The 15,278-nt window shown below is 41.6% G+C and overlaps 1 protein-coding gene across 3 annotated transcripts in view; it reads right to left on the minus strand.

Annotated features, from left to right (window-relative positions):
• Positions 1-15,278, minus strand: part of LOC129838593 (lysine-specific demethylase 5A-like) — a 59,143-nt gene that overhangs the window by 26,941 nt on the left and 16,924 nt on the right. For 2 of the 3 annotated variants that reach the window (XM_055905673.1, XM_055905672.1), the window contains exons 7-21: positions 14,256-14,347; positions 13,853-14,020; positions 11,808-11,927; positions 11,406-11,564; positions 10,961-11,142; positions 7,247-7,409; positions 6,387-6,506; positions 5,179-5,373; positions 4,715-4,896; positions 2,752-2,876; positions 2,454-2,604; positions 2,051-2,171; positions 1,698-1,874; positions 1,387-1,565; positions 644-800 (exon numbers count right to left, since the gene is read on the minus strand). In XM_055905673.1, the coding sequence (XP_055761648.1) occupies positions 644-800; positions 1,387-1,565; positions 1,698-1,874; positions 2,051-2,171; positions 2,454-2,604; positions 2,752-2,876; positions 4,715-4,896; positions 5,179-5,373; positions 6,387-6,506; positions 7,247-7,409; positions 10,961-11,142; positions 11,406-11,564; positions 11,808-11,927; positions 13,853-14,020; positions 14,256-14,347 (2,291 nt within the window). The remainder of the gene's footprint in view (positions 1-643; positions 801-1,386; positions 1,566-1,697; positions 1,875-2,050; positions 2,172-2,453; positions 2,605-2,751; positions 2,877-4,714; positions 4,897-5,178; positions 5,374-6,386; positions 6,507-7,246; positions 7,410-10,960; positions 11,143-11,405; positions 11,565-11,807; positions 11,928-13,852; positions 14,021-14,255; positions 14,348-15,278) is intronic. The other variant, XM_055905674.1, reaches the window with a different exon arrangement.

The raw sequence follows: 15,278 nt of genomic DNA on the forward strand, positions 1-15,278 counted from the left end.
ATTTATTTATTTTTATTTTGCACACCAGTATTTCTACTTGCACATCATCATCTGCACATCTATCACTCCAGTGTTAATTTTCTAAATTGTAATTACTTCGCTACTACGGCCTATTTATTGCCTTACCTTCTTACGCCATTTGCACACAGTGTATATAGACTTTTTCTACTGTGTTATTGACTGTACATTTGTTTATTCCATGTGTAACTCTGTTGTTTGTTTCGCACTGCTTTGCTTTATCTTGGCCAGGTTGCAGTTGTAAATGAGAACTTGCTCTCAACTGGTCTACCTGGTTATATAAAGGTGAAATAAATAAATAACCCGGAGGAAACAACGTATAGCTGGCGACCAAACCCAGACGCTATAGCGCGATGGTACAAGGAAATCCCGGGCGGCCAAACCCTCCCCTAACGACGTTGGGCCAATTGTGCGCCACTTTATGGTTCACCCGGTCACAGCCGGCTTAGACACAGCCTGGGATCGAACCCAGGGCTGAAGTGACGCCTCAAGCAAATGAGCAAGCCGTTACATTGCGTATAAATAGAGCCGAGCGCATCACAGACAAATATTTAGAGATGCCTGCCTATACTGTAGCTACATCTGTATCACATCACAAATTGAATCTATACTCATCAGTAATTACCGTGTGACGCGACACTACCTGAATGGCATCCACCTTGGCACTCCACTCTTTGGCCTTGTGCAGAGCCTCTCGGAGGGCCAGGACGTTGGGCAGGTAGGCCGGGATGTTCCTGGCCTCTATCACAATGTTCTCCAGGGCTAGCATGCTGTGCCGAGGCCTGGGGGAGGAGAGACAAGAAATAATGGATTTAGAGAAATTAATCTCACAGGCATCCTTTGATGCAATATGCTGAACAGGAATTGGGTCACGTTCAGTAGGGGTAAAACGTTTTGAAACCGAGTGAAACTACCTGAACTTGTCCAGTAAGAAGACCAATTTGTTAACATTTTTGCAAAAGTGTACACTATTGAACGCGACCCAAGCATATGACACCAAAGCTGTAGGCAGGTGACTTAAGAACAGCATTATCATATTCGCATTTATCTGGCCTGTAAGGTAGATGAGAGAACTGTCCTATAGGTATGTAAATGTGCATCTTCATCATTACCTGGCCTGTAAGGTAGATGAGAGAACTGTCCTATAGGTATGTAAATGTGCATCTTCATCATTACCTGGCCTGTAAGGTAGATGAGAGAACTGTCCTATAGGTATGTAAATGTGCATCTTCATCATTACCTGGCCTGTAAGGTAGATGAGAGAACTGTCCTATAGGTATGTAAATGTGCATCTTCTTCATTACCTGGCCTGTAAGGTAGATGAGAGAACTGTCCTATAGGTATGTAAATGTGCATCTTCATCATTACCTGGCCTGTAGGCATGCGCGGGCCTTGTCCTCCCATCTCTCTGACACAGTGAGTATCTCCTGCAACTCAGTCATGGCCTTCTCCACAGCATGGTGTGGTGCCAGCCCCACCCCAGAGTCTATCAGCCGCTTCATCAGCTCCAGGGTCACCCGGTGGGGCTCTGCCAGCATCACACGCACCTAATCATAACAAAACGTTTCAATTGAGTATTATTCCTGTCCCAGAAAACAATTCTAGACTGCTGAAGAAACCACACAAACAAACTGACGTAAAACACTACACTTATGTACAATAATATCATCAGTCATCACCTCATCCAGCCAGCGGGCCTGCTGCAGCTCCTGTTTGAGCCTGGGCAGCTCAGGTAGTTCCACATCCAGACCTCCACCCAGGTCTAGCAGGGCCTGCAGCTTGGAGGAGTCAGGCAGCTCGTCAGCCAGGGCTACCTGGGCTCTCTCATGGAAGTCTTCCACGTTCTCTAGTAACTCCTGGGGGAGGGAGGGATATAGTGTTATATACTAACAATCAAGGACTACTAATCAACGAATACTGGTTTGGGGACAGGTCAACATCAGTGTTGTAATACAAATAGAGTAGGATGTCAGAGGAGGAAAATTCCTGTACATCTCTTAATAATGGCCAGTGACTTATGTTTGGGACTTACTTTGACCTGTCGAGCCTGTCCAATGACACAGGGCAGTTTGAACAGCTGCTCTACAAAGACCTTCAGCTCCTCCACTGTCAGCTTGTTACGAGTCCTGCTGCTCTCTGGACGCTGCCTGGTACTGGAATACAGAGAGATATACTTTGAGTTTAATTATTACTCACAGGTAGGGGTATAAACATTAAAAATGGTGCTTTAGGTTATGTCCCGATCTGCTACCCTTCTCCCAAAGTGCCCACTAGCACACTCTCCCTTACAGATTCTTTGGTGTAAAAACAATAAAGGAGAATGCTTACACCGATCCAATGTTTTTAATTCCATGGTGTGGAGTGTGCAAGTACACAATTCAGGAGAAGAGAACAGGGACATAACAGCGGTGTGTGTGTGTGTATCTTGTACGCACCTGTGTCTCTGCTTGCGGCTGAGCAGTAGCTGGGCCACAGAGGAGCAGGTTTCGGCCTCTTTCACCATCTCTCTGAGCCGACGGAACATACTGTTCTCTGGGTACTTCCTGTCCTCTGCATCCTCCAGAAGAACCTTCAACTCTATCAGGTCTGACAAAGGGAGAGGGACAGAGGCACAGACAGAAGAGAAAGATAAGAAGAGAGGAGAGAGCAACATGAGGCATGGGGAATCATAGTACAATTTTTCTAATATTGTGCAGAGTATTTCCGCCTTTACAGTATAGATAGTCCACCTGCCTTTCTTGTTCTTGTGGTCAGCAGCTAAGGCCTCAGTGACCCGCTTGACCCAGGTGTCATAGGACTGGGCTCTGGACTTCACCCCATACAGCATGGAGGGAAACTCATCCAGATCATACCGGTAGCTGGAATAAAGAGACAGAGGAGCGTCAGCACCTATTTAATATTGATTGCGCTATGGGGTTAGTGACCCAGATTAAACCTATTCATAAATTTAAAAACTACTTTCAGTGGAGATGAGATTTATTCTGGGCCAGTGAAACTACATCTTGTTAGACTTCAGTGCAGCTTTTGACATTATCGATCATAGTCTGCTGCTGGAAAAACTTGTTATGGCTTTATACCCCCTGCTATAATGTGGATAAAGAGTTACTTGTCTAACAGAACACAGAGGGTGTTCTTTAATGGAAGCCTATCAAATATAATCCAGTTAGAATTAGGAATTCTCCAGGGTGGCTGTTTAGGCCCCTTGCCTTTTCAATTTTTACTAACGACATGCCACTGACTGAGTAAGCCAGAGTTTCTATGTATGTGGATGACTCAACACTATACACATCAGCTACAACAGCAACTGAAATGACTGCAACACTTAAAGAGCTGCAGTTAGTTTCAGAGTGGGTGGCAAGGAATAAGTTAGTCCTAAATATTTCTAAAACTAAAAGTACTGTATTTGGAACAAAACACTCACTAAACCCTAAACCTCAACTAAATAATGTGGAAATTGAACAAGTTGAGATGACTAAACTGCTTGGAGTAACACTAGATTGTAAACTGTCATGGTCAAAACATATTGATGCAGTAGTAGCTAAGATGGGGGGAATTCTGTCTATAATAAAGCGATGCTCTGCCTTTCTTAACAACACTGTCCACAAGACAGGTCCTACAGGCCCTAGTTTTGTCGCACCTTGACTACTGTTCAGTTGTGTGGTCAGGTGCCACAAAAAAGGACTTAGGAAAATTGCAATTGGCTCAGAACAGGGCAGCACGGCCTTGTATGTACACAAAGAGCTAACAATAATATGCATGACAATCTCTCCTGGCTGAAAGTTGAGATTGACTTCATCACTACTTTTATTTATGAGAGGTATTGACACATTGAATGCACCGAGCTGTCTGTCTAAACTACTAGCACACAGCTCAGACACCCATGCATACCCCACAAGACATGCCACAAGAGGTCTCTTCACAGGCCCCAAGTACAGAACAGAATATGGGAGGCACACAGTACTACAGAGCCATGACTACATGGAACTCTATTCCACATCAAGTAACTGATGAAAGCAGTAAAATTAGATTAAAAAACAGATAAACAACTTATGAAACAGTGGGGACTGTGAAGCAACACAAAATTGGCACAGACACAAACACGATAACATCCACATGGATTTAGTACTGTAGATATGTGGTAGTGGTGAAGTAGGGGCCTGTGGGCACAGTGTGTTGTGAAATTTATGAAAATATTGTAGTGTTTTAAAATTGTATAAACTGCCTTAATTTTGCTGGACCCCAAAAAGAGTAGCTGCTGCTTTGGCAGGAACTAATGGGGATCCATAATAAATACATCCCAGTCCTCACTGATGCATTGACTCTTATGGGGGCTTCTGAGCAGTACAGAGTTCATAACGCCTCTACTTCATTCATCCACCTATCCATTCCTTCTCACCGAAGACACTTGTAACTCCTTAAATTAATTTATTCACTCACTCACCCAAAAACCAACCTACTCACTCACCCAAAAACCAACCCTCTCTTCGTATAGAGCTGGGACGATAAAAATTATCGACACCGACCATACCAATCACTTATCGTTCATTACGGAAAAAAGTTTGAAATGAAATAAGTTTGTTAACATGGGTGATTCTTAATAGGACAATTATTAGCTACAACCATTAAACAGAAAAAACAAATAAAAACTGGCGCACCTTATGAACTTATGTCCATATCACCCAGCTGTACTCCTTACCGTAGACACTTGTTTCCCAGAGGACAGTCACAGAGTTCCTTGGCGTGGTGCAGACAGACGAGACGCTCTGGGCTGCAGGGACACGTCAGAGCCGACAGGAAGCATGTGGTCTTACACTTCTGACACTGACGCTCGTCATCAGGGACCAACTCAAACACCTCCTGCTCCGAGGACAGCACACCCTGCAGTCACGGAGGGAAATCGCAATCAGAAAACTATCCACTTTAACTAGAGTGGGAGGACAATGTGAAATTACATAATATATTCACTTTTGGGGTGTTAATTTGAAACATATGGGATTTTGGGATTGTGTGATGTCAACATTGTTGTATAGTGTATCATCATAATGTATTCCCAAGTAAACCCCGCTTGCATTACTTCACCCTCTCTGTCTGTTCTGTAAAGTTTTCCTAAAGTGGCAAAAAGTTGTTTATATAGAAATCCCCCTGGGCCCTGTCCCTCACCATCTCCTGCACGGACTTTCTGAGCCGTGTCTCTTCCTCCATCATCTCTCCCATCTCTCTGAAGACTGCAGCAGCCAGCTCCACGTCCAGGCTCTCGGGGTCCGCAGCCATCTTGCACAGCAGCTCCTCGTGGGAGAAGACACAGTAGCGGTGGAGCCGCCGGTAGTGGGCCACACACTGACGACCCATCGGGAGCTGGGAGGGAACGGGGACACAGAGAGAGAGAGAAAGAGGAGAGAGACAGAATGTCAAGTCTTTAATCGATTCCTTGGATCTTTTCTCCTAGCCTCCTCAAAACATCGAGAAGCCAAGAGAACATTGGAGGGGGAATATCTAAGATGATAGTTTCACCAAGACAGCATTGCGGACAGTAAGAAGGGTATAAAATACTTGACTTAAAATAATTTAGTTAAGCTCCCAACCAGGCTTGGGCGGTATACCGGGGTATTTCTGAAATAGCCATGTGATGGTTTTCCCAATACCATCAATAGTGTTGAAATTATTTATTTTGTGTAGTTTTTTTTATCAAATTGAAAATTTTAAGCTACTTAAATAAATACCTGCAGTCAACTTGCGCAATATGTTAGGAGATAAAGAAGATTAGTGAAATGGAAGAGCGCAGTCACATAATTTCTCATTATGAAGCGTAACGGTAGTCCCCAGACACGTTGTGTTTTTTTGCCTTGCGAGTCACTGTTGTGCAGCATGCACCAGCTGATCTAGTTACAGCATAGAAATCACAACTTAATGTTTGCCAGCTAGATATCATAACTAAGTAAACTGTCTAGAATGTGCTAAAAGCTCTGCAGTTGTGCATATGGTTTGCTAATTTAGTAATTTAGTAGCTTCTTACAAAATCAAGCATTCACTTAGTAACAGCAGACAATCCCCTTCTGGATCAAAGGCCTTGCTTTCTAAAATTAGTTTTTTTTGCACGCAGCAATTTTGAGTTAGGTCAACGACTAAAATATTTGCAATGCGCTCGTTAGCATTCACTATGGGATTTTACATGTACTTGTTAGCATTGCTAACCTTCAGATTAAAGAGAATCAGTTGGGTTTGAAAACAGTCCTGGTATTACTGAATCTCCCAGTATGGCACAAGGTCGGTATGATAATCTGAATACAGCCCAAACCAACTTCCAATTTCCAATTCAACATTCTGGTAATATTTGTTAACACACAAATACTTGTTAACTTTAAACTCACCCAGTCTGCAGTACAGAAGTTGACAGCCTCAGCAAAGTTGTATCCCTGGTTGAAGCCACTGTGGTAGGCTCTGGGAAACGTCACCACAAATTCCCCTGCACACTGGTTGGTCCGGAAAACCTGAGTGGTACAAACACACACCAATAAGACACAATGCAGACTTGGTCTCGTAAAAGCAGTGTTGGTAAAAGTACCCAATTGTCATATTTGAGCAAAAGTAAACATAGCTAATACAAAATGACTCAAGTAAAAGTATGGTTACTCAAATATCAAAAGTAAATGTAATTGCAAAAATATACTTAAGTATCTAAAGTTAAAGTAAAAGTATAAATAATTTCAAATTTCTTATATTAGGCATAACAGACGGCACAGTTCTTGTTTTTTTAATTTATTGCTAGCCAGGGGCACACTCCAACACGTAGACATAATTTACAAAATTAAGCATTTGTGTTTTGTGAGTCTGCCAGTTCAGAGGCAGTAGGGCTGTTCGCTTGAAAAGTGAGTGAACTGGATCATTTTCCTGTCCTGCTACGCAAAAATGTAACAAGTACTTTTGGGTGTCAGGGAAAATGTACGGAGTAAAAAGTAAACAATTTTCAAAAGTAGTCCAAAATATGAATAGTAAAGTACAGATAACCCAAAAAACTACTTAAGTAGCACTATGAAGTATTTTTACTGAAGTACTTCACATCCCTGCGTAAAAAGGGGCAGTATGATTCAAGCATCCAGGATCAGATCCCCACCCCTGTCCATATAAACGTATTCATTGTGATCCAACAGGCAAAACTGTTCCTAGATCAACACTCGTACTCTGAATCACTTGATACATACAGCCACTGATGATAACACACACTACATACAGGCACGCCGTGCTCCATGAGGACATTGGGATTCATGATGGTGACAAGCTGGTGCAGCAGGTCAGGCTGAGAGTCAAACAGCTCTGGGGCCAGCTTCTTCATCACTGACTCCAGCTGCTCTGCCGCGTGGGCCGGGACACCATACCACGTCTTAGGCTCCCCCCTGGAGAGAGAGCGCGAGAGGCAGAGAGCGAGAGGCACAGAGAGAGAGAGAGAGAGAGAGAGGCAGTGAGAGAGAAAACAAATCCAGAATTTATTAAAAACATCAAGGGACAGGAAATCATAATCCTACTGGAAACATGGTGTCGTGGAGACATAGATACTGAGTGTCCCTCAGGCTATAGATTACTACCATCAACCAAACATAAAAATGTTAAAACAGGGCCGAGACTCAGGTGGAATCATCATTTGGCAATACTGAACAAGAATGGGAAGGAGTTAGTGCATCTCTGTCGAGCCTTAGGCCTGTACCTGCTTAATGGTAGAATCAGAGGGGACTCTTTAGGTCGGTTTACTTACTGCTCAGCTCTTGGGACAAATTTAGTCGATTATGCCATCACTGACATTGACCCCTCCATTAGTGCATTCACTGTCAGACCACAGACACCATTGTTAGATCACAGTCAGATCAAAGTGTTTCTGAAGAAATTACCCGGCAATATTCATTCAAAAAACAGCCCAATAAACTCTACAACATAAACCAATCGTACAGATGGGGTCAAAACAGTGCAGAGAGACTCATTGAAACATTGAACTCAAATTAAATGAACTCTATGCAGTTCTTCAATAACTCACAATACCAAAACAATAAAGGTGTCAATTCGGCTACCCAAAACATAAATTGCATATTCCAAAAAGCAGCATCAAAAGCAAATTCGAGAAGAAATGCAACAGAAACAAAAAACTAAATGTTTCTGAAAAATGGTTTGATAACGAATGTAAAGCAATTAGAAAACACTTAAGACAAATGTCAAATAAAAAACAAGCAGCAAAACAACCCAGAGCTACGATATGAATACTTTGAAACAGTATAAACATACACTGAAACGCAAGAAATTGAATTATACTAACAAGACACTTGAAAACGCAATTGACCAAAATCAGTTCTGGGACATGTGGAACAATTTAAGCACAACAAAGCCACAAGAATTAGCCACACAAGATGAAGGAATATGGAAAATGTATTTTGATAATCTACACAAAAACATTCCACAAAAAGACTTATAACAGAACCAATTAGAAATTAAAGAAATTTAACATCCTTGAAACAGTCATTAAAAACAACCAAAATCCATTAGATTACCCAATAACAACTAAATGAAAAGCTTAAATCTATAAAATCAAAAGGCAGCTTGTGGTCTAGATAACATCAGAAATGAAATGCTGAAAAACAGCACACCTGAGTTGCAAAATGCTGTGCTTAAATTGTTCAACAGTTTTAACGTCTGGCTGCTTCCCTGATGTCTGGAACCAGGAACTCATCTCCCCTATCCACAAAAGTGGAGACAAATCAGACTCCAATAGTTACAGAAGAATTTGCATGAACAGTAACTTGGGAAAGGTTTTCTGTAGCATTTTGAATTCAAGAATTGAAACCTTTCAAGAAAAAAATGTAATAAGCAAATGTCAAATTAGCTTTCTCCCTAACCATTTATACACCTTACACACACTAATTAATAAACACGTCCACCCCCACAAAAAAAGGAGGGCAAAATCTTTGCTTGCTTTATTGACTTTAAAAAAGCATTTGATTCTATTTGGCACGAAGGGCTATTCTACAAAATTCTACAAAGTGGGCTTGGTGGTAAGGTGTATTACTTAATAAAATGTATGTACACAGAAAACAAGTGTGCAATAAAAATCAAAAACCAAAGTACAGAATAATTTTCACAACGTCGAGGTGTGAGACAAGGCTGCAGTTTGAGTCCAAATCTTTTCAACATTTATATCAATGAATTAGCAGGCATGTTGGACCATTCTCCAGCCCCAGGACTTACACCATTTGACACAGAGGTAAAATACCTGCTATATGCTGATGACTTGGTACTTCTATCACCAACCAAAGAAGGTCTTCAACAGAACCTTAACATTCTACTGCCCTGGCAGTACATTTCCCAAAAACAGATGTCAGAAACACAAATATAAATTCACCCTGAACGCCACCATAATTGAACACACTAAAAATTACACCAACCTTGGACTGACCATATCTGCATCGTGAAACTTTAATATGGCAGTGAATGCACTCAAAGAAAAGGCCCGCAGAGCATTGCATACAATAAAAATGAAAATATTCAAAATCAACATCCTAATTAGAATTTGGCCATAATATTTGACAGTCTAATCCTACCAATAGCGCTTTACGGAAGTAAGATTTGGGTGTCACTCAAACTGGACTTTAAAATGTGGGACAAACATCCAATTGAACACCCTACACGCAGAATTCTGTCGGAAAATTCTACAAGTCCCTAGAAATACACCAACTAATGCATGTAGTGCAGAACTGGGTTGCTTTCCAGTAGTAAACTTTGGCTACATCTAAATTCAAGTCTGCAATTTAAAGCACTTAAAAACCAAGAGTTGAGCACAGAAACGAGCCCTCTCAGTCAGCTGGTGTTGGACTTAACCAACCAAGCACTGCTTCAAAAGAAAGAATTCCAATAAAAAAAAAATCATGAACCAATCAAAGGACTCATATATACAACATTGGAAAAACGAAACAAAATCCCAAAGCCGACTAAATTGCTATCTGACCCTAAACAGAGAATATGAATTGGCTGATTATCTCTACTCTGTCAGAGATACGAAGCAGAGACAGATCCTTACCAAGTACAGGCTGAGTGATCACCGATTGGCAATAGAAACCGGCAGACATAAAAAGACATGGCTACCCAAAGAGGAGCGTGTATATGGTCACTGCCCAACAGGGGAGGTAGAGACAGAGAAGCCCTTTCTCCTTTACTGTGATAAATATTCATCACCAATTGATTAATTATTCACAGAAATGACTACATTTATTCAAAAGTTTAACTGATTAAACCCAGAGGAAAAACAAAAAATACTAATGGGTGAAGGACCAATGGCTCCTCTTGCAGCCAAATATGTATTTGCCTGCCATAGCCTGAGGGACACTGAATAATAACATTTGCATAGTAAGCAGTAACTTACTTATTATTACTATTATTGTTATTACTATTATTATTGTTGTTTATCATTCCAAATAGTAGTGGTATGGGTGGTAATGGTAATGATAGCAGTTTAGTGATGGTGGTGGTGGTAGTAGTAATGATGACGGTAGTTGTAGTACTGATGTAATGGTGAAGATGACCGTTATTTAGTTATAGTTTCATTTCCATATTTATTACATTCTACTATTGACTGTTACCATTTTATTGTTATTTACTGCCATTTTATATTATTATTTGTTATTGTTTATAATTTTATTACAATATGAGAGAGAGACAGAAAGGCACACAGAGACAGAGAGAGAGAGAGACAGGCACAGAAGAGTCAGATGGGAGTACAATTGTATCTACGACCGATTGCAACATTGTATATGGTTTACATTGTTTTGTACATGTGTTTGTCGGTCTCCTCCCACTGAGGACTGTGTTAGACATTTTATGTATGTCCTTTGGACTAAAATAAACAGTATTACTCAATATTTGGGCAAGCGGTCGATTTAGGACAAGGCATTTCTGTTTGTTACTTTACCAGTGCAGAAAGTTGATGGAGTAGCTCCAGTGGTCCTCGATGTGCCAGCAGAATGAGGAGAAGCACATGCCCACGTAGAGCCAGGGCACCTTCATGCCAGAGATATCCACGTTTATGTGGGTAAGGACAGACTGCTCCAAAACTGGCATGTTGTTCAGATTCCAGCCTGAGTTGGCGTACTCCTACAGAAGAACAAGACAAAGGTGATGGAAGTTACTTACTGGTCATAAGTAACATAAAAGCCGTTAAGGGCGTGGATTTCATACCGTAGCTCTTTCTCAATCTTAGCACGATTCCTTGTGTCCTCTCTCTACTCCATAAAAGGCATTAGAGGACAAGGTCCGAATCTAGGAACAACGGATCTTCACCTCCAATGCGTTTTGAAAAGGCGGCGAAAGACTAACGAGAAAGAGCCTGGGTCCTTTGTCCAAGTTGGTGCAGTTACCTCTTGGTCTCCCAGTAGCCGTCTCTTGCCGTCCCTGACGGGGAAGCCACTGCCCACCTCCTTAGAGCTGATGTCAGCTCCATACTCCACAATGACATCCTCCTCGATGGAGCTCACCAGACGCCAGAACTCCTTCTCCACCAGCTCTGTAGGCACCATCTGGGGGTGCAGAGAAAGGAGAATACAAACACATGCATTGTTTACATGTGATTGGGCATTAGTGGGAGAGAAAGGTCAACTTCAAACAGCATGAAGGACCAAAACATCACCCAAAGAAAGTGGGTTGACTGCATCGGACTTGATTTTGAGATAGACCTAACCTGAACATATGCATTCCAAAAGCATAGATGTTTTTTGATTCTTGCCTATAACTCAAGGTGACCGTTTGATTTTGATACGTACGTGCACGGGCATGTTGAAGTAGTCTGACTTGAAGTGGTCAGCCATCTCTCCAAAGCTCTGGAGGGTGTACTCCCTCACGGCTTGCTCAAAGCCAAACGCCTCCCGCGGCTTACTGCACTCCTGTAGGGTGAAACGGGGTGAGACAGCCAGTGAGAAAACATCATCCTATCCCATAGTCCTCAACATGATTTATGTACAGAACCAGTCAAACGTTTGGACACCTACTCATTCAAGGGTTTTTCTTTAGTTTTACTATTTTCTACATTGTAGAATAATAGTGAAGACATCAAAACTATGAAATAAAACATGGAATCAGGTAGTAACCAAAAAAAGTGTTAAATCAAAATATATTTTATATTTGAGTCTTCACCCTTTGCCTTGATGACAACTTTGCACACTCTTGGAATGTTCTCAACCAGCTTGACCTGGAATGCTTTTCCAACAATCTTGAAGTAGTTCCCACATATGCTGAGCACTTGTTGGCTGCCTTTCCTTCAGTCTGTGGTCCAACTCATCCCAAGCCATCTCAATTGGGTTGAGGTCGGGTGATTGTGGAGGCCATGTCATCTGATGCAGCACTCCATCACTCTCCCGCTTGCACAAATATTCCTTACACAGCGTGGAGGTGTTGGGTCATAGTACTGTTGAATAACAAATGACAGTCCCACTTAGCGCAAACCAGATGGGATGGCGTATCGCTGCAGTATGCTGCGGTAGCCATGCTGGTTAAGTGTGCCTTGAATTCTAAATAAATAACAGACAGTGTCACCAGCAAAGCACTTCCACACCATCACACCTCCTGCTTCAAGGTAAGAACCACACATGCAGAGATCATCCGTTCACCTACTCTGCGTCTCACAAAGACACAGCGGTTGGAACCAAAAATCTCAATTTGGACTCATCAGAAACAAGGATAGATTTCCACCGGTCAAACGTCCATTTTGCATGTTTCTTGGCTCAAGCAAGTCTTCTATTGGTGTCCTTTATTAGTGGTTTCTTTGCAGCAATTTGACCATGAAGGCCTGATTCATGCAGTCTCCTCTGATCAGTTTATGTTGAGATGTGTCTGTTCCTTGAACTCTGTGAAGCATTTATATGGGCTGCAATCTGAGGTGCAGTTAACTGTAATGAACTTATCCTCTGCAGCAGAGTTAAGTCTGGGTCTTCCTTCCCTGTGGCGGTCTTAATGACAGCCAGTTTCATCATAGCGCTTTTTGTTTTTTGCGACTGCATTTGAAGAAACGTTCAAAGTTCTTGAAATTTTCCGGATTGACTGACTTTTACGTCTTAAAAAGTAATGATGGACTGTCGTTTCTCTTTGCTTATTTGAGCTGTTCTTGCCATAATATGGACTTGGTCCTTTTCCAAATAGGGCTATCATCACAACACAACTGATTGGCTAAAACACATTAAGAAGAAAATCAATTCCACAAATGAACTTTTAACAAGGCACACCTGTTAATTGAAATGCATTCCAGGTGACTGCCTCATGAAGCTGGTTGAGAGAACGCCAAAAGTGTGCAAAGCTGTCATCAAGGCAAAGGGTAGCTACTTTGAAGAATCATAAACATAAAATATATTTGGATTTGTTGAACACTTTTTTGGTTACTAGTCTTATTTCATAGTTTGTCTTCACTATTATTATAGAAAATAGTGAAAATAAATAAAACCCCTTGAATGAGAAGGTGTGTCCAAACTTTTGACTGGGTCTGTATATCAGTCATTCACTTAAATATCATCACAGCTTGACAAACACTACAACCTATTCATACGGAGCAAAAATTGTAACACGTGGCAGGCAGGTGTGAACTGCATCCACTTTGTTGTAATTCTCCTTGTGATTTACATTTTTGTATGTATTTATGCACTAAATATGGTGATGTTGTGCTGTTTGAGATGAGATACATTTTCCGAAAAGGATACAATAAAGAAATTATTATAACTCAAACAACTACTGCAAAAACCTTCCATGAAGTTAGCTGTCATGTATGTTTCTCAAGTGAGGAATCGGCTTGGGTAGTGGAAGAGTCACCAGAGTTCCATACCTCAGCGACACACTTGGGGCATCGCCAGTCCCCCTTGGGGACATCCTGTAGGGGCGGAATCAGACAGAAGGTGTGGTAGCTATCATCACAGCCGTCACACAGCAGGAGGCGATCCTCCTCGTCGCCTCGACCACACATCAGGCACATATACAAGTCAATCTGGGGGATCTAGAACAGGAAATACAGAACAATAATAAATCAGTCAAATGATTACATTCAAAAAGTGGTCCATGTAATTAAAAACATGTTTTGCGCCGTTGTCCACTAGTGATTCATTTGTGAGTTAGTTGAACAAGACAATACAGACAGAGAAGAAAAGTGGAAATCAACTCACACTTACAAAATTGAGATTATAGAATAATAGACAGACACAGATGAGGAAGTTAACTGGTGTGACACTCACAAAGTTGACCTCCAGGGTCTCCTTGCGTGGTCGCATCTTAATGGCGAAGGCCTGGGCCTTCAGGTGACGCTGCTTCCTATTCAACACATCGTCTGCTCATGTAACACAAGAGAACAGAATTGCTACAATAACGAGCTGAGGAAATTGACATCACACAACTTGTATCCCCCCCCCCCCCCCCCCAAAAAATATAGAAAAAAAACGTTGCACACTAATTATGCTCCAAAACATTTAATGGGTATAGCAACCAACGTTTCAGCACGCAGTGCCTTCTTCAGGGTTACATGGCAAATGATTGAACCAGGTTATGTAGACAAACAGTGCAATTAGCACAGCCAATGAACACAGTGAAGGGAGTATCATAGTAATTGAGGTAATGAGGGATGAAAAAGTGGAACTGTTAAAAAAACTAAATATTTTACAGCATGCCAAGGTGTAAATAATTGCTCAATGTATTCAACATCTTATGTCAACATGATTAGATATTATAGAAAAATCTTGGTCCACCGAGAGTAGACTTCTTCCAACCAAACCATTGGTAGACATTTTAAAACACTGTATTTTTACGTGTATAGACACACCCTGTGTTTGAACGAAATGCACTGAGCTTCTCTGGTGCTTTAAGCACACTGTTGAAATAATTAAAAGGACACACAAACGACTCAAGAGGGGGCCCAATGGCCACTCTGCGTTAAAGAAAATTACTAAGTGCGCCTGTGTGACTGGCACACGTTCTCTCTCCTCTCCAGCGAGCAGGCACTACAGCAGAGCAAGTGTTCATCGTGCTGTCCGTGCTGAAGCTGCAACATAAGTACAGCCATTTAATTTCTTACTTGTTCCTCTGACTGAAAACTTCTGTTACCGAAATTGTTCAGGAAAACAATTCCCTCTCTATTCCATCAACCCCTGCTCTGTTTACGCAATGCATTGCATCCACATGGCCAATAGGCCTGACCTATAGACTATCATAATCACATCAACAAATTGGTTAAAAACTCCCAACACCGTGACAGCAAAATGGAT

This window comes from Salvelinus fontinalis, chromosome 39 (assembly GCF_029448725.1).
Source record: "Salvelinus fontinalis isolate EN_2023a chromosome 39, ASM2944872v1, whole genome shotgun sequence".
Taxonomy (NCBI): domain Eukaryota; kingdom Metazoa; phylum Chordata; class Actinopteri; order Salmoniformes; family Salmonidae; genus Salvelinus; species Salvelinus fontinalis.